At 37.0% G+C, this 19,395-nt stretch overlaps 1 protein-coding gene across 4 annotated transcripts in view; it reads left to right on the forward strand.

Annotated features, from left to right (window-relative positions):
- Ipo9 (Importin 9) overlaps positions 1–19,395 on the forward strand; it is a 176,866-nt gene that overhangs the window by 117,009 nt on the left and 40,462 nt on the right. For all 4 annotated transcript variants that reach the window (XM_089597849.1, XM_014348091.2, XM_089597857.1 and 1 more), the window contains one exon: positions 19,129–19,390. In XM_089597849.1, the coding sequence (XP_089453975.1) occupies positions 19,129–19,390 (262 nt within the window). The remainder of the gene's footprint in view (positions 1–19,128; positions 19,391–19,395) is intronic.

Here is a 19,395-nt window from a genome sequence, read left to right on the forward strand (position 1 = left end):
AGAAAAAAGGCTATTTTCTTGAATTTCTTGACATTTTGCACGGTGAGGTTAGGTATCCTAATTCTGAAAAAAATTAGGGCAACTAGTTTTTGTATCTTGTAAGGATATCCGTACTTTTTTTATTTATTGCAGCCCCTAATGAGGGTAGGTAGCGTAAAAACGTCTGTTTTCCGACTTTTTTTAATTTCAGGAGTTTATTACTCTTTGAGGTTATGTTTTCGATCCCTATAAAGTACTTTATTTATTTTTTACAACCATAGGTATGCAGAAATATTTATTTCGGATTTTTTTCACCATGTATTACTGAGAGGTGTAGTGCTTAGTGTTCGTTTTATACGTATGTTACTCTGATTGTTAATAATTATTTTGAAACTGGTAAGATGTCAATTTATTTTTTTTTTTTTTTACGGTATTATACACCTCTTGCCGTTGGTTTATTGGGTTATTTACGACAAAAACAAATTTTTTTTTTTTTTGGATTTTGTTGGGCTCTTACGTTTGAAACTTCAAACACATAGCAGCGTGACGCAGCCCACGTCCGCAGCCCGCCGCACATCCTCGATTATCTTCACGAGAGCAGTGTGTGCACTGTGCTGCTTACGAAAGCCCGACTGCAACTCATGCAAAATATGATTCCGCTCGACGAACCCGGTAATCTGCTGCCATGCCACAGACTCAAGCAATTTCGATGCCACGCAGAGTATGATCGACCTGTAGTCGCTGTGGGTGCCAGGGCGCGAGTATTTTGGTATTGGACTGACGATTGCCTGCTTCCATAGCGATAAAAAGACCCTGGACTGCAGGGAACAGTCGAAAATGTTGAGCAAAAATGGCTAGCAGGCAACGGCGAAGAGCCGCGAGTGGAATATTATCAACTTCACGAGCATTAGAATGCGCTGCACAGATCGCGTCGATCAGGTCTGCAAAAACAGTAATATGTTGGAAAAAGAACCGCTCACCGAAGCAAATCCGGACAGTAAGAAGCACGTCAGACAAGGGGAGTGCGGCAGTCGAGCCCACGAAAAATTTATTGAGTTCATTAGGGTTGACAGACAGTGGCCTCTCGTGACTTGTGACGTCGCGTTTAAACTCCTCACTATTAAAGCTGCGATAAGAGCGAAAAGTTACCGTACCGCTGCCACCGAAAACCGCGAAAGTGAGAGTCGCAAACAAGGCGTCGTACCTGGAGATGCTTGGGTAGTGTACTTGTTCGAAGGATAACACTTGAGAGGAGTCGCTGACGCATAAGTAGTCGATCGTTGAGCGCAACAACAAGGAACGATATGTAGGGCCGAAGGGCAGCGGCTCCAGTGAATACTCGGACAAAAATTTCGTGAGTATAATACGCGGTGTAGACGGCGCAGAGCATGTCCAGTCAATTTTCAAATCACCCAGCAGCACGGTAAAGTCGCGCGGTTCATCGCAGCCGCGAGAAACTTCACGGCACCGACGCGCATCGACACAAAGAGGAACTCGGGTCTCTTACGATAGACGTCCGGCTGAAGCGACCGCGCCACAATTTGGCATTGAATAGATTCGTGCACATACACAGCGACTCCGCCACCCCCCTTACCAATCCGATCAACACGCAGCAAATTATAACCCGCAATTCAAAATCGCTGGGAGCTCCTAGATGGCTTGAGCCAAGACTCACTAATACATAGTATGTGCACGCCTCGGTTGATAATCAACGAGCACACGTCGCAAAAAAGAGAGAGAGAGAGAGAGAGGCTTACACCACACCCTATTGAGCGGTGTACACATTACGGGCATGTTGCAGCATTATGAGCATGTAAATAAATTTTTATTTTAATTTCAACAAATTTTAATTGGAAGAAATACACGACACTCTTGGCTTTGGGAGAAAAAAGTAAAACCGCGAAGTGACTTTAACCTCTTTAATTTGTTACTGCGAAGTCCTCTTAAACTCTTACATTGATATTATTAAAACATAATTTATTAAATTAATTGTTATTTACCTTTATTAGTTTGGGTATCAATAATACACCGGTCTTTCGTAACTTCCAGGCCATCAAGATACTTTTTATCTTCTGCGAGATTTTATGTTAAATTTGATTTATAAAAACTATTGATTTATAAAAACTAAGAATCACTTACTGCTCCGCATCAATATTTTCATCGGAAAATATTTTTCTCCCCATTTTTCAAACCATTTGTTATTTACAAATTTCGTATGATCACTGGGTAAGACGCTATATTCTCCTGATGGCCCGTCCCAAAAGACCAAACAAAAATCCATTTTCACAAATATTAATCACGAATAAAATATTGTATTTAAGCTTGTAATGTTGGACTTTAAACTTGTAATGATGTAATGAGTTAAATTTTTTGACAATTTGTGACAGTTTAGTGAATGCAGACTAACGTTAGTTTGAATGTACTGAAATTGCAGCGCTCAAATTTGTGTATTATCATGTATAAATAAAGAACATCATTTAAAAAAAAGGAAAAAAAACAATAACAGAACATGATACTGCTGAAAATTGTAACTGTTCTACATTCATAAATTTTTCTAAGCATGCAACTAACAAGGGACCAAGTTTCTCCTCAAAGATTCGAAGACAGCAGTAGAAAAACAATTAGTTTTTTGTAAGAACAACGATGTTAGTGCATGCGGCTGGCTGCATTGCAACAGCTGTCACGCGCAGCAGACATGCAGATGGTGAAAATATTTAAAACACTTAGGTCGCGCCACCACTAAGCCTATACCTATGTAGCAGTTGCCGCCTTGTCGCCTCAACAATCAGATCGAGTGTTCTTTATGGGACAAAATAGTCCATTTTCGATCTCGTCCAGTTTTAAAACGAATTGACTTAAAAAGATTCTACGAACGGCATCAAATTCGTAATTTTTTAAACTGTAAAACCCTACCGGCTCCTAAAGTCCTTATGAATGTCCCTGTATATTTTTTAGTACATGCGCTGAATGTGCACAATACGTTTATCGCACCACTCATGGCGCTGAATACGGCAATAGAATTTTTTCAGTGATAGCTATAACGAACGAGTCAGACATCTACACGGTAGTGTATAACGTAAACTTAACCAAACGCTGAGATATTACAAAGGTATTCAAATGCTCATTACTTTATTTTAAAAAACTACTCATAATAAAAACTGTTGAATATCGATAGTTGTGTTCAGGGCTTTCATTAAAACTACGGATAACCTCACTCTATCTCGTAATTCAAAAAATAAAAAATTTATTTTTTCCGTTTACACATCAAATTGAATTTTAATGGTACCAATCGATTTTTAAGGCATAATTAGCCATAGAAACCTAATTTAGGCTCAATCCAATAACCCTGTCCAGAGATATTACCTTTCAAAGTTGTTTCGCTCCAAACTGGTCACTCGCCCAAACGATATATAATAATGAACGAATCTCTTTTAATGCTCTTTCTTTACTTTTTTTTTGTATAATTATGGTAATTTTTTTGAGTGTTTTTGTCAATGTGGGTATTTTTCCCTTAGTTAAAAAAATTCTCAATCGTAAATATGTTTCATTACGTTATCCCTTATTTCGCATCGGCTATCTGTGCGTCTATAAGTCGCTTTGCGCCCTATTTTGCCTGTGGGATCATATAAAATATTCAAGAACACTGTAGAGTCAGAAAGTTTGACGATTGGTTGCCTTATAATTCACTTGTATTTTTTTTGGACGAGATAAGCTTGGAGGTATGAATAAAAAAAATCATTTTCTGGCGGTGTATTCCGCATTTAAGTTTTGACCTGTATCGTACATATTTCTAGTATTTTTCATCCATACATTTTTTTATATAATATTTCCCTCATACTCCTCCTCTTTTTCTTATGTGGTCAGATTTAGGAAAGGATTTATAAGGGTATTTTTTTTTGGCGGCTTCCACTCTTGACGCCGTAGACGTATTTTTTCTGTCTTAGTTCACTGCTTCTTCACTATTTTTTTTTTTTTTACAACAACAAAGCTTTTATTTTTCCTCTGTAATGTCTAGAGAAAGTGTACTTTCAAAGATGATTGCGCGGCTGACTGAGTTCTCAAAGCTGAGCATCAACTCTACTGGTGTCACAAAATGATTTTTTGTCTGTTTGTGCGTCCTTATAGATGCAATTTTATTTTTTCCCTTCCTGCAAAAGCAGCAGCAGTTCGCGTACATTGTTGCGCAATGTCGTTATTTAAGTAACAGCTAATGTGATTGTAAGCGTCTTTTTATTTCTTTCAATTAAGCATGCGTGTTGTAGATTCGTATGCCTTCTCTTCAGTATCGACCCTGTTTGAATGAGGCTGGCCTGGTAACGTTGTCTTTCGATAGCCAAGTTCTCAGAAACACTGTTGCACACTAGGTGTGGTCGATTATTCCTCTCGATAGTCGAGCGGTAATCTGGGTGCATTATTTTTAGTCTTCCTTACATGAACGATTAAGTACTGGTCCATGTAGTTTTTGCAAAATTATGTTGACTTTAAGGTGGATGGTTTAACGAACAGTCTGTCCGTTGCTTTGGATGTGGCAGTCAATTCGATACTTCATGACGATTGTGTGTGTTGTTTCAAGCGTTCTGATTGTCAGCGAATAATGACGAAAGGAGTAGGATTGTTACTGATGGAGGATGACGGAGAGGGGAAGAAAAGGGGAAGTTCAACCTCTCGTACTTGACGTGAACTCGTGGGCCTGTAGAAGAATAAATTATTTCCCTGCGATTGCTTAATTTATTTTACTTTCATTCCTCCATGCTCCTCTCTACCTAACAATAATTGCCAACATAAGTTTGCCTATATAATAATGATGTCAGTGGGTTACAAAAAGAAATTGTTATTTGTTCATACTCTTTTTTGTTTGCTAATTTAACATTAAAGTTTTTTTCGTACCTCTCGCATATATTCATTGAAATTTATATGTTTATTTCAGCCTATACGCATACATAATTTTTTCTGTTGTACCATCTGTAATATGTAAATTTTTCCTGTGAATTAATTCTACGCTTATTGAAGTATGTCTCCTCATTAAAGAGTGCCACACGCGCCCCTTATTCGCTTTGTTTGTTGATATAATCAATGCCTGTTATTTCATACGGATCCTCGTATTGCGAATCATATTTGCCCTTTAATGGCTCTTTCAGCACATAAACCATTTCTCCCTCTAAGAAATATCTTGTATTCAGTTGGCGGTCATAGTAATACTTTGATCGGTATTTAGCCTGAACTTGGTTCATTGCTGCGATGGTTCTTATCTCTGTCAGGGTCTCGACTAACTCTTTGAAATATTTATCCGAAGTTTATCCCTTAGGTGGCAGTTTGATACAAGATGGTGTTCTAGCTCTCTGTCCGAAAACTAATTCGTGCAGCGAGTATCCCGTACTCTGATGGTCCGTGGTATTGTATGATAAAGTATAACGATGATAGAGTACGATAAAGTATAAGTGCATGCACATAGGTAAATGTTCGTCCCAGTGATTATTTTGTTCTACATATGCCTTGATGTATTCCATAAGAGTATGGTGCATTCTTTCGATGGCGCCGTTTGTTTGTGGATGGAACGCTGTGCTGCCCATTTTGTCTATTTTAAACAACCTTGCAAGTTCGTCCATGCTCTTATTCATAAAGTGTGTGCCTTGGTCCGATGATGAATGTTCTGGCAGCCCAAAGTACGCTATAAAGTTATCTGTTATCGCTCTTACCGTTTCTTCGGCTGTTGCTCTCTTCACAGGTGCGGGAACTATAAATTATGTTAGCCAGTCTTGTATAGATAAAATATGTGTATACTGATTTGCTGAGGGCTTACTGATCGGCCCGTAGAAGTCTATAGAGATTTTTTCGAACGGTCTACTCGGTGTGTCGGTGATGAGCATGGCTTGTTTCGTTTTAATTTGGTCGAGTTTTTTTGTTTGTCATGATGTGCATCCCAAGATGACTTGTCTTACATCTAGATGCATGTTTCTCCAGTGGTAGTCTTTGGCGATCCTGTTATACGTCTTATTCATTTCCCTATGTCCGCCTATTGCCGCCTCGTGGTATACTCAGATAGTTTTAAATCTTTAATCTGCTGGTGGCATTACTAGAGTGTTCGTGTAGAGTACCGCTGCTAGTCTAATATCTTTGAATATTTCCTCAAAGGTATCGACAACGTATTCCCACTGGGTTAGATTGAGAATCGCTAGATCCCTAACAATTCCAATCGTTTTTATTTGGTTTGCTACTACTACCTCTTTCAGGGCCTTGAAACACTTTTTAATGTTTGATTCAAGCGCTGTTTCTTCAAAGTGCTCCTTTACATACATGTGTATGATTTTTATTCTTCTTGCATTTGTCATTTTGGCTTCTCCTACGCCTCTTTCTTCGTTATACATACGTGTCAGATTAATATATCCTCTCTCGTGCAGCGCATCTATGACCTCTGTATTGGGTACCGCCTCTGTTATTGTCATAAACGCTAGATCGTCTAAGTACTTAAATGGGTGACCCTCAATCCTATTCAATTTTTATAATAGGGGTGGATCTTCCCCCTCTTTTGGGCCCATGGTGGCCTTGCCATTGGTAGGCGTGTCCTGCACACTCTATATTTTTCCATCGATGGTGAGTGTATGACTGTGTTGGATTCGTCCTCGCTCTCTGTTTCGCATAAAGCGTCATTCAACTCGTTGGCTTGCTCTCCTTCTCCCTCTACTGTACTTTCATTTCTGTCATCGTCGCTGCTTGTTTGCTCTCCCTGTTTTTCCGTATGCTTGCTTGTATCCGCTGCACTTTCGGAAGTGTTTTGCTCCTTTTTTGAATGACTTTTGTCCACCTTCCCTCGCTTGCCATTGTCTACTCTCTTGTCTAGTTCGGATCCATGCTTACGCTCTTCATTTCCTTCACTACTGCTACGGTCTTTTTGTGGGCTCTCTACCCTTGACTCAAGTTCTGTATTTATCGCGTTAGAAACTTGTATAAGAGGCGTATAATGTTCATTTTCACCTATTCCTTTTAGATGTAAACGGCCAAATTCACTATCTGTCGTAGCAATGTAATGAGTGTAAATATAATTTCCATTGGTCAGTGCAAAATGTACACAAATATTTTTCTTAAATTATTGAGAGAACACATAAGTACAATCGCTGTTCCCATACATTGTTTGTGACTCCAAAATTTCCTTTGTTTCTTCCGGCTCTCTGCATTTTTGTAATAAATTAGAATTGCACAGAATCGTTCGTAACTCAGTAGTTGAGATGTCGAGTTCGTACAACCATATAAGGCTGTGAAACAAACAGTTTCCGGATGGGTCGGATGGTATTTCCGATATTTTTGTCAGAGTACTACCAGGTTGTGTGCATTCACAAGTTTCCCTTCGCGTTTCGTTTTTTAAATATTCGAGCCATTTATCTGGGGGTGCAACTTTTTCTAGCTGCTCATCACGTTCATTTCGTACCGTGTTCTCATTTTTCTCTGACTGAGCCATACTCCCCCCGTTGTGTGTGTTTTTGTTTACTTCGTCTCTTGTGTGTAGCGCTGCTTTGTCTGTCGTTAATATCTCGCTAGGCTCCCACATATATATCCTCATTCCTGGTCCTTCTACATCTTGCTTTTTAATGTCGATCATTACTAGAGCCCGTAATTCATCGGACCTTCACTCTAATAAATCTTGTATATTCGGCTCTTCTTGTTTGTCTGTTGAAAATTCTTTCGCTTGTTTTGTGCTTCCTTCTTTTTCTCCTATATCAGTTCTTTACTCTACTCTATTATTATTTCTTTTGACGGGTTCGTCGTCAGTTGCGTAGCTGGAAAACATGGTTTGTGTCTGTGCAAAGTGTCAAGTTGCCGTTTACGCGCTTTCCGTAATTTCTCTCTTTGTTCTAATATTGCTGGTGTGCTTGCAGTAGTTATCCCCTTTCGAAAGCTTGGCTCTTTCTTAATGTAACCTAATTTTCCGTCTGCTGGCCCCTGTGAAATTAAACCTCTTTTCTCTGCAACTTCACGCACTTCCCACTCGTTTCGATCCCTTATTGCTTGTGGCGGTGGCGAATTCTTTTCGTTAGGCTCCTCTGATTCAGAGTCCGCATCGCCGTTTTCTTGGCCTTCTGTGCTCATATCTGAACCTTTTACACTATTTTCGCCGCGATATCGTTTCTTTTTTTTTATTATGACGTTCAAGTTTTCTAAATCGGTACAGTGGACTTTTATTTTCTTCGGCCTACCTTTAATTCTCTTTCTAAGAGTTGCCCGTATTTTAAATATGCGCGCCGGAAGTCCATCGCTATCGGCCGGTTCTTCATTCTCTTGTTCGTCTGCTAGCTGGTATAGCTCTTGGCGTGGCCGTTCGGGATTCATTGCCCCCTCTTGTAGTACTGGGTTTCGTGATAATGCGTCTGGTGGTCCGTTGTTTACGCCCGGGCTGAATTGCTCTTTTGCAAATACGATCGCCAATAACTCTTTGTCGTATGTCGGGTAGCGAAGTTCACTCCCTGTAAGGCAGCGAGACGCGTACTCGCACGGTCTATCTTTTCCGATCTCTCCCTTACTAAGGATCGCTCCGATTGCGTAATCTGACGCGTCTGTCGTGACAATAAACGGTTTCTCCAAGTCTGGAGCAACAAGCACTGGTCCGCTACACAGTATTTTAATAAGAGTTTTGAATGCGTTTTCTTCGTTGTCACTCCACATAAATTTTGTGCCCTTCTTTAACAGCATAGATAGGGGTCGGGCGATCTTTGCATAGCCTTTTATGAATCGTCTATAATATCCGGAAAATACCAAAAATTGTTTTATTTTTTTTGCAATTGTAGGACGTAGGTATTTTTTGGCTGCTTCGATCTTCTTAGGATCGGTCTTTATTTGTCCATTACCTACGATACGGCTCAACACCTTTGCTTCCCTCTTCAAAAATTGACACTTCTTGGGTTCGATTGTCAAGTTTGCGTCCGCCAATCGTATCAACAATTTTATAAATCGCTCCCCATGCTCTTCAAGATTGGTTGCAAAAACCATTATGTCATCAAGATACACTTCGACCTCATGACCTTGCAAGCCTGCGAGTGCTAGCGCAATTGCCCTTAAAAATGTGTTCAGCGAGTCTTTACATTTCATGGGCATTTTTTTGTATTGGTAATGCCCGTCTGGCCATGAAAATGCCGTTTTGTGCGCGTCATCTTCGTGCACTTTAATTTGAAAAAATTCTGACTTGAGATCGAATACTGTAATGTAGCGTGCAGATGCTAGGTTTTCTAAAATATCACTTTGAAATAGTAATGGATAGCACGATCCCACCGTGACTTCGTTAAGCAGACGAAAATCTGTGACGACCCTTACTCTTTTTTTGTTGTTTGGCCCCAGTTGTTTTGCTACTATCAAAATGTTTGAGCTGTAGGGGGAGGTAGATGGTTCCACTGTCCCCTGCTCTACCATTTTCTCTAGTTCTGTCTTCATTTGGTCTCTAATCGATGGTGAGTATATGTACCTCTTTGTAACTATTGGTTTATCTGTTGTCGTCTTTATTCGGTGTTTGACAAGATGCGTTGCTTTCAGAGGTTCTCCGTCAAAGCCAAACACGTAAGGGTTTGACTCGACCAGTCTTCTCACATGCTATATTTCTTCGTCGTTGCAACCGGCTGTGTCTACGAGTTGCATTATTCTGTCCACCCGTTTCTGTTTCCCTAGCTCCTCTTCATCTCTCGCAAAATTTTTTGTTTTTTCTTTATTATCATTTATTTCTCCATTAAATAACATCATCACTGCTTCCCCCAAACTTTTAACATTGTCCCCTTCAAAGTCTGAGTGCTTCCGGTAAATTTCTTCGTAATCTAGCAGCTTCACTTCCAGAACAGGCACATATTTTATCTCATCACTCATATTAATACTTTCTGCAACTATTTTTCCATTAATATTTCTCGCTATAAAGTTCCCCAATAATATTTCCTCCTCTATCTCTTGGAGGGGTATCCAGCCATTTTCTGCTTTATTTCTATCATTTTTTACTCGCACATAAATAATTTGTTTCAATCTTGCAGGAATTTTAAAACACTTGGGCTTTAACAGTGGTATCTCTACATTTTCTAATTTAATCATATTCTCGGCGGCGCTTATCTGGCCCCGATATCGCTTAAAAGTATCCCACCCTATGATTCCATCCGCGTCAATAGGGAAGTCATGGGGGGCAACACGTAATGAACACTCGAGCCCTTGTAACTGAGCCTGTACTGTGCCCAACGTTCGGCGTGCTCCGTGAGTCACGCCAATAATAGCCACTCGATACCTACTGTCTATCAGTATGTCTGTGCTAAGAAAATTTTCCTTTATAATCGAAATCTCTGCGCCTGTATCCGCATACAAAGTCGCCTTTCCATTCTTTAACTGTGGCCCCCGTAACTGGACCGATAGTGGCATATGCCCTGTTCTCGCGAGTTTTATAGTTTTTCTGGGAAGCTGCTCTATTTCTTCGTCACACTCTGAAAGCTTGGGTTTGTCATTCTCTATATATGTGTCCAGCACCTTTATCCGATTACTCTTTCTGTGGGCCCTCCTGCCTCTCCTCGTGCGTCTGCCCCCCTGTTGTGTAGGAGTGTCTTCGCACTCTGCAGTGTTGCATTCTATACTTCCCCGCAGTGCGTAAGTACTTGGACTATTGATGCGCGATTCTGCCTCCACTAATCTTTGCTCCGCCCCTTGCGGCCTCTCGCGGACACGCTTCTCTCCGTTTCTTTCTCTAATTCATGTTTGACGTTTGGGGACCATGCCGAACATCTTGCGAGTTTAAAACTACCGGTGGATTTTTTCTGCTGTCAGGGGCGTATAAGCTGTTTCTCTGCTGCTGTGGGTTCCTATCCTGTGGCGCCCCGTTCCAAACTACATCCCTATTATAGTCGTCCCTGGTACCCTGATTTTTATAGCCGTTTCCATAGCTGTTGAATGTATCCCTGCTGTCATTATTATACGAATCACCATAGCCGCGATTGCCATAATAATTATTACCTCTGGGATTGTAGTTATTGTACCTGTTATTATAATCATTCCTATCATTATAGTTGCTATTTCTATTGTTGTAATTGTTATTTCTGTTATTTCCATTATTGTAATTGTTGTTTCTGTAATTGTAGTTCTTATTCCTGTGGTAGTAGTTATTATTCCTATCATGAGGCTTTGTTGGGCCATCGTTATAGCCCCTGTTAGAATTATTATCATTATAATTGTGAGCATGGTCATTTCCATTCCCGTAATTATAGGCGTTTCTGTTGGTATTGGTATTATCCACGGGTTGGTTATGCCCCTCGTTTCGCTCTCTCCTCCTCCTCCCTGTCTTGTTTAGCTAAGATCGCTCTCTATTTTCAGCGCCTCTATAATTGCTTCGCAGAGGGTCCTTGGGTTTAAACATGTAGTTTTACATCTATACGTCGGGTGCAGGCCATATGTAAATTATTTTACTGCCTCTGCCTCTGCACTTTCTTTCAGATCCTGCTTCTGAATGGGGAGTAGGCTTGGGTTAGAACTATGCAGCATCGTCAGCCTATTACAGAGTCCTTGTACTCTTCCGCCGTAATCCTCTATCGATTCCTGGTTTTTCTGTTTAATTATCTTTAGCTGTGCCATCAGCGTGTCCAAATTATTTATGCTACCATATCTCCTCGAAAGTTCCCGAAGAAATTCCTGATCAGTTGCGAATTGAGCCAGTCTGGGCGCGAAATGTTTAGCCGCTTTTTCCTTCAGTCTGCTCGCAAGTGTGCCGAGAAAAAATAATTCATTTTCTGGGCCCACCTTTTCCGCAGTCATTCTTACCATCCTTTCGAATATTGGCAGGTTGATTGGGTCTCCATCAAAGAACGGGATATTACTTGCCATATGACTGAGCGTGGGCAGAATGTTTAGTTGCGCGTTCTGCGGTCTGCGTGGGTGGTTATGGTTGTTTGTAGCCTGTATGTATTCTGTGTGTTGGGTCCTGGTAGGTGCTAAATCACCCCATGTTCTATCCCTATTTACTTCAGAATCGACTCGATTTGTGTAATTATTATTTGGTGAAGGTACTGTTGCTATGAATGCGGCTTCCTTCATTATTTCGAGTTCCTCGCTCATATTTTTTATTCTGTCCCACAGCTGTTGATTGTATAAGTCTCTTATCGCGGCGTTACTTGATCCTTTATATTCGTAACCGGATGCAACCGAAACCGGTTGCTCTGATTTCTCCGGTGTGCCCCCTTGTGTCGATAGCATTCCGATTTTGTTCGTTCGAGCTCCACGTATTTCTTCAGCTCTTCTCGTATTTCGCTCGCTGACTAATCCACTCAAAAAAAGACCCGCTTCTTTGTTCATACATCCGGCGTTTATGTATGTGTCACAAGATATATTCCTGTAATCGCCATGTGTTGGTGACGAATTTCGGATGGTTTCATGACCTTGTGCGGGACCTCTACCTCCTTTGCTTTCTTTATCGCTTTCCAGCTCGTTAATAAAGTCACCGAACTGAGTCATTTTTCTTTCTACTTTTTATATTTTTATATGTGTCGTGCGTCGTATTTCCTATCTTGATTGTAATAAATCTTGTTTACTTTCCTAGCTGCAGGGCTGTATTTCATAACTTACGTGGCGGCTCAATAATAATTCGACGAGTAGAAACGTAAGAGGCGAGATAAGACGGTAAAAAAGTGGCGTTCGTCTTTCTCTTGACTTTTCCTTTTTATCGCTATATTTTTGTTGGGTGATAATTGGGGGGAGCTATTCTTTTGGGGCTGTCTATCGTTTATTTTCGTTAAAAGGGTAATAATAATAAATATAGTTATAAATTCCTCAGCCGATATGGGTGTAAGTAATTTATTACGGATGTTCCCTGTGTCTGTACCAGGCGTACTAATAAAATCTCTTTGTTTCCCGTTTGTCATTCAAAAATATATCTAGTCAACTGTATATTTAAGTTTGTTATCCCGTGTGTTTTCTGTTTCGAGTCTCGAGAGAATAACCACTAAAAAAATGGTAGCCGACAATATACTAAATATATTTTGAAATTAAAAATTTTTTCCAACCCTATCATTTCCTAATAAGTGTTTCGGGAGTGAGGGAAAAAAATGTTTTACTACAAATTTACTTACATGCACGTCGCTATGCACACTAATAGAAATAAGGTTTTGAAGACCATTTTCCTCGCCTTTTGTCTGCTTGATCCCGTGATTATCAGCAATTAGTACCCTAGCCCTACTGGCTTCCGGGCTGCTGTCACCGCTGCTCGTGAATCGGTCCTGTCGCTTCTGGTTAGACCCTCGACTTCTTGATTTCAAATCGTCGTATTCTCGCGGCACTGCACTATGTGTGCTTCTCGGCGGAATTTTTTGAAACGCGTAAAAAGTAAAAAAATTCCGATTCTCACCAAACCCCACACCTAGCACCAAACTGTTACGTGGGAATATTATCGGTGAGGAGAATGACCAACAATTGTTATATCAAGAGCTTGCTTTATTCAAAATACCATAATTAAAGGCAAAGTAGCGCGTGTGCTTAATCTGTTGAATCTCCTTTGTTTGCCTGACCACCTTGAACTCCCTGACTCGTTGGTTGCCCGACTGCTGCCTGAGTCCCGCGATTAGAGTCCGACTGCCGAGTGCCGAGAGCCATGACTAGAGAGTCCCCTGATTGAAGGCTCGCCGGGTCTTATATAGCCTCGTCCTCCTCCTGTCGATGGTCTCTTGCTGAGATCGCCTCGCTGTTGTCAAGGGGGGTCAGTATGATATGCCCTGCATATTGTACGTAACAATACACTTAAATAAAGAAATCGCGAATTATGGTGAATTAATGTATTTATAACAATTTCAATACCATTACAAATTTTTTTCGTTGTGTTGCTCCCATTTTTTTTATTAATTTTGAAATCTGTTGTCTTCTGAAATATTTAAACTAAGAAGTATCTTCATGAAAAATCCGTCACAAAGTACTAATTAGTATCATACTAAATGGTTGTTGATTATCTAATTACAGATTCCATATGATGACTAATGTGTAAAACTACTTTCATCAGTGATAGATTGGCAAAAAGTACGGTGAACCTGTATTGGGGTGCGTTTACGTTTATTTTTACATGGACTTGTCTTGTATATTGTTCATGTTGGAAATAATGGTGTTATTAAAGTATTATTTAATTCAACTCATCATTAAGTAAGTGAATTAACTAAAATTTTTATTTACAAATAAACATGAAAACAGAAGTAAAATAACTGCTGTTTGTCTTTGAAATAATAAATCAAATTAATTTTTTTATCATTCAGTTTTCCTTTCGCTCATAAGCTTCAATTATTCTTGCTTTTTCAATAGTACTTTTAAAATTTTTTATTTAAAGTCATGTGTTATTTACAGTTAAGTTTAAAAAAAAAGAAACATTTTTAACACAAATATATTTGAAAAATTATAGTTTCTTTTGTAAAATCCACGTGAAGATAAATTTTATTCGTCAGTTTTAATTTTGAATTACTATTTTCCTAAAATTTTGAATTCAAAAAAGATCATGGTCTAGAATGCCTTTCAATGCAAAAATATTTTTAAGAGGTAAAAAATTTCAAAGATTTTTATCTGTGTTGCTTGTAATGAACATACATAGTACAGTTTTCGAAATTATTATTCGAGCTCTAATTCTTTAAGCTGTTCTAAAGTCTGTGTTAGTTTTCTGAAAGGATTGACAAACTTTTGCCTATATTGAATGGACTAAGGGTTGAGTTGAGCTTCAATCTTAAATTTACCATTCACATTGTTACAGCTTATATAGTTTTGAAGTAAAGTTAACAAATATTCCATCAAGGTTGATCACTTGTTTACTATCTTTAATACGATTTTTTATACCTAATATCCATGTAATTATTGTCCCTCAGTTTTTTGTTTGGTTATCATATTCTGTCATCAAATCAGCTTACACAAAGCGTTCTATATTTTAATCATTAGATTACTAAATTGTTGCAGAAAGACAAAAAACCTTATACAGAACAGAGCTAGTAGTCTTGGCAAAGCATGAGTAGTCCGTTGTTAATGAAATAATAACGCATTGGATAAAGTGTACAGTCATTATATAGTTATTTTTTTGTTTTGTAGTATGAACTAAACTGAATTTAATATTACTTTGCATCACAGTATTTTAATTATACTACTTTGCACTCCTAACTTTAAGACCGCGTGATAATTGCACACTTTTATCACTGCACTAAGGGTAACTGGTAAAATTTCAGGTTTGTTAATTATTTTTTTTTTTTTTTTCACGATTTTTCCCTCTGTCATCATTTTTTACCTATATCTAGTAAATGGCTAATATTTTATCAAAGAAATCTTCACAGCTCTTCCAGTTCTATCTTAAAACTCTGTAGGCCTTTTTCGAGCTCAATAATCTTTCTATCCATCTTCTCATTTCTTGTCTTATTCTTATGCTTTTTCATTGTTCATACCTCTGCATCAGTATTTTTTTTGTCTGTGCTATTTTTTAAAATAATTCTTCTTTCGGCCTTCATTTCTTTCTCTGTTCTTAATGATTTTTTTTCAAATTTTTGGTATTTCGAACCACACACGTCGCTAGTGCTTTTTCTGCTGCTTTTTTTGTAAAATAAATTTCTTTCGTATTGTCTTGAAAAAAATTTTATTAGTAGGACCGCACAATTTTACAACGAATTTTTTTTGTACGAACAAAGTTATAAATTTAATCAGAAACTTTGACATTATTTAAATAAACATAGGTCATTGAACTTATTTAAAGCAATAGAAGTTAATAACATGAGAAATATCAAATGTTTACTAAATTGTCAGTTGAATTGTAATTATTTTTTAACATTAAATGGTTATATAATGTATGTATAGTAGTTGTGTTGAAGATGTAGTACTTGAATGTTTGTTTATATTGACTTACTTAGCCGTATGTGTTTAGTTTGTGATTATCTGCGTCTGAAGAAAATAAAATGTACTAAAATAACTGAAGTATATTTATATTTTTACACAGATAAAACTGTCAAGATTCTTCATTATATAGTTATAGTTAGCATTTAGTATTGTGTTACTTTTACTTATCAAAATAAATCTCCGTGAAGTGAAGAGTATTACTGCTATATCAATTTTCAGATAGAAGGTTCCCTAATATTTCAAACATAGTATTTTTTGTATTCCTACAGTAAATAAGGTTCAACCTGTACTTCAATTTCTACAATGCATAATACTTTAGTTTACGTAAAAGTAGGTGGTCTATTCCTTTTGTTAAATTTAATCGGTTACGATTTTTCACTTAAAATAATGACATTTTGTTCACTGAGCTTTTATTTCTATTGAACTGTATTATCTTTTAACATTAATTGATGAATCGTGAAATTTGTGCCTGTTATATTACGTGGAAAATTAATAAATTGTCTAATCCAAAAATTAAATTAATTAATCATTCTTTGCACATCTAAAATTTAACTGTAACACAATGTTTAGTATTTTTAACAATCCAAATGGTAAACTTGGTAATTTCAATTCGCAATTCGGTAAAAAATGATCCTAATTGCATGAAATGAGGAAATTGATCAATGATAATTCAAGGACGATAAGTAGACACCACTAACTTTTACTAAGGCGACGTTTTGCTGGCTTAGGTTCTGCCAGCCTCATCAGGCCAAAAAAGTTTATTGACTATAGACACACAAGACAACATTTAATAAAATATAAAGGTCTTATAGTATGAAGAAAATTAATAAATAATTGTCACAATTTAAGAATTATTACCCACAACTTGGCGTCACAAAAAAAGTTATGAGGGCAAATTCACTCTCGTAAATTTTGAGTTATGGTCAGACTATATCTGTGCACAGCGAGTGGCAACACCACAAAAATAACAGGTATCAGACCGCTCGGTGCCTATCGATATTTGACAAAACTCGACACAAAGTGAATACACACTACTTAGCCCATCAACGTCTACTTTCTTATTTAAAGCATTTCTATTTAAATTAATATAAATCATCTTTAATAACCCCTTTTTTGTAGTTAGCTTCTTTGTAACATGTAATTACAGAGTTCTAGTTGAAATTGTGTCTAAAATTACTTACATGCTCGGAAACAATTAAATCATTTTTATATCCTTTAAAATGTTAATTAATACAATGTTTTCAAGCTTGTTTTGTTTGTCTAACATAACTAGCGGGACAATTGCCACAAGAGAACTTATACATGACCTCTGTTGTATTCTGCTTAGATGTTTTATCTTAATCTTATTTGATGATATTACTTAGAGGTTTATGAACAGATGAAAGAACGCGAACATTATATGACCTGAGGCTATTATTACATTAAAAAAAAATTGATTATTAACAAATGGTATAGGGATGGAGACTCTTGAGACATAATCATGGGGATATAGAGAAACTAAGTTGCGAGAAGGTTTATCAGATAAAGCAGAGATACGGCATTTGATGTGCTTATTGATGAACAAGGTCGGGTAGTCATTATCGAGGAGCGATTGTCTTACACTATTAATATTTTTACTGTAAAATACGATGTGATAATAGAATAACATGGTTTACTAAATTCTATACAATATTCTTTTTTAATACAAGAGGATGATTAGAAAATGGTTCAAGTTACGGAAAAAAGACGTTTTTTTGTTAAACCAATTTGTAATAGTATGAGAATTTTGTATTATTAATGTAATATCCAGAAAATTAATGCTGTTATTGTATTAAAGTTTATGTGTAAATGTTAATATCATTGTTATGGATGCATAATATCGTGTCATCAACGTAGCAATGGTAGAATAAGGGCGTACAATTGTATTTATTTTTTAATAATAACAGGCAATTTGATTCACAATCAAGCATCACAAGATCAGCAAATATGGGTGAAATGGAAGAACCCATGGGAGAACCCAATTTAAAAAAGAAATACTTTAAATAAGAAAGTAGACGTTGATGGGCCTAGTAGAGTGTATTCACTTTCGTGGCAAGTTTTGTCAAATATCGATAGACGCCAAGCGGTCTGATACCTGTTATTTTTGTGGCGTTGCCACTCACTGAGCACGGATATAGTCTGACCATTACTCGAAGTTTACGAGAGTGAATTTGCACTCATAACTTTTTTTGTGACGCCAAGTTGTGGGTAATAATTCTTAAATTGTCACAATTATTTATTAATTTTCTTCATAATATAAGACCTTTATATTTTATTAAATGTTGTCTTGTGTGTCTATAGTCAATAAACTTTTTTGGCCTGATGAGGCTAGCAGAACCTGAGCCAGCAAAACGTCGCCTTATTAAAAGTTAGTGATGTCTACTTATTGTCCTTGAATGATCGTTGATCAATTTTTTAATTTTATTTTAATATGGAGGACGATTATTAGTCAACTATTTTACTAATTGCATGAAATAGTCATTTGAACATCGGAGATATTTTCTAGAATAAATAATTTGCAATGGAAAAACTCAATTTCACTATATACACATATTTAAAAACTGGAACATTTAAATCATTTATCTATGATCGTTTTATAAGGTTTTAAAATTTATAATATAGATTTATACGTAACTGTTGTACCAAGTTATAACATTATGCGTAACCATATTCTAAGAACCTTTTTTTTATATTTACAAATTTTAGATTTATACATCTTTTGCACTTGTAATGTTTATGTAACGTTAGTAAAAATTTATCTTTTAATAGTAGGAAAAAAATAATAGTTAACAGGTAATAATAGTTATATTTTACTAACTATTTGTGTTAATATTAATGGCATTAAAAGCTTGTATTCTGTGATACCATAAATCCTTTTATTACAAGTAGTATTTTTTCATTCAGATTCTGCTTATGTTGGGAATATGTAGAATGTGGTCGACTTGTTTTGAAAATTTGTATTTTAAAGTACAACATATATAATATAATCTTAAATGTTCTATAAAGGGTAGCCTTTTTCCAAAGTATGATATCTTATTTACCTGGTTTAACTGAAGAACTAGTTTATAATATCTATTTCCACGTTAAGCTGTCTGTAGATGCTTATTTATAGTTATCTTTTTTTTGATAATACCTATCTGTTACTTAGGGATTCGTTGCTTTGTAGTAGTAAAATCACTTAAAAAACGTCGTTTATATTGATAAGATGATTCTTATATTGATAATTTTTTCTCATTATTTTATTGTCACTTGTCTTAGCATTGTATCACTAGTCAGAATTATTTATTATTTCAGACTCTTTTATCCTATTCAGATGACGTCACCGTGAATGCTTTGTGTAATGCTGTTGCAAAGCATATTGAAGCAGCGAATAACTCACAATCAAATAATCATATTACCAAAGATGTTAAATATTTCTGGAAGATATATGAAGCATGTATTCTTGCTCTTAATATAGCTAAGTCCAATGTAGTAGAGCAACAGCATTCGGGAAAGCTTCAGTTTGATATTATAAGGTTCCTTGATAGTGTTGTTTTATCAACTCTCAATAATTCTGGTTGG

The sequence above is a fragment of the Copidosoma floridanum genome, unplaced genomic scaffold (genome assembly GCF_036245765.1).
Source record: "Copidosoma floridanum isolate Cflo_tuat_1 unplaced genomic scaffold, Cflo_Japanese_pri ptg000004l, whole genome shotgun sequence".
NCBI lineage: Eukaryota > Metazoa > Arthropoda > Insecta > Hymenoptera > Encyrtidae > Copidosoma > Copidosoma floridanum.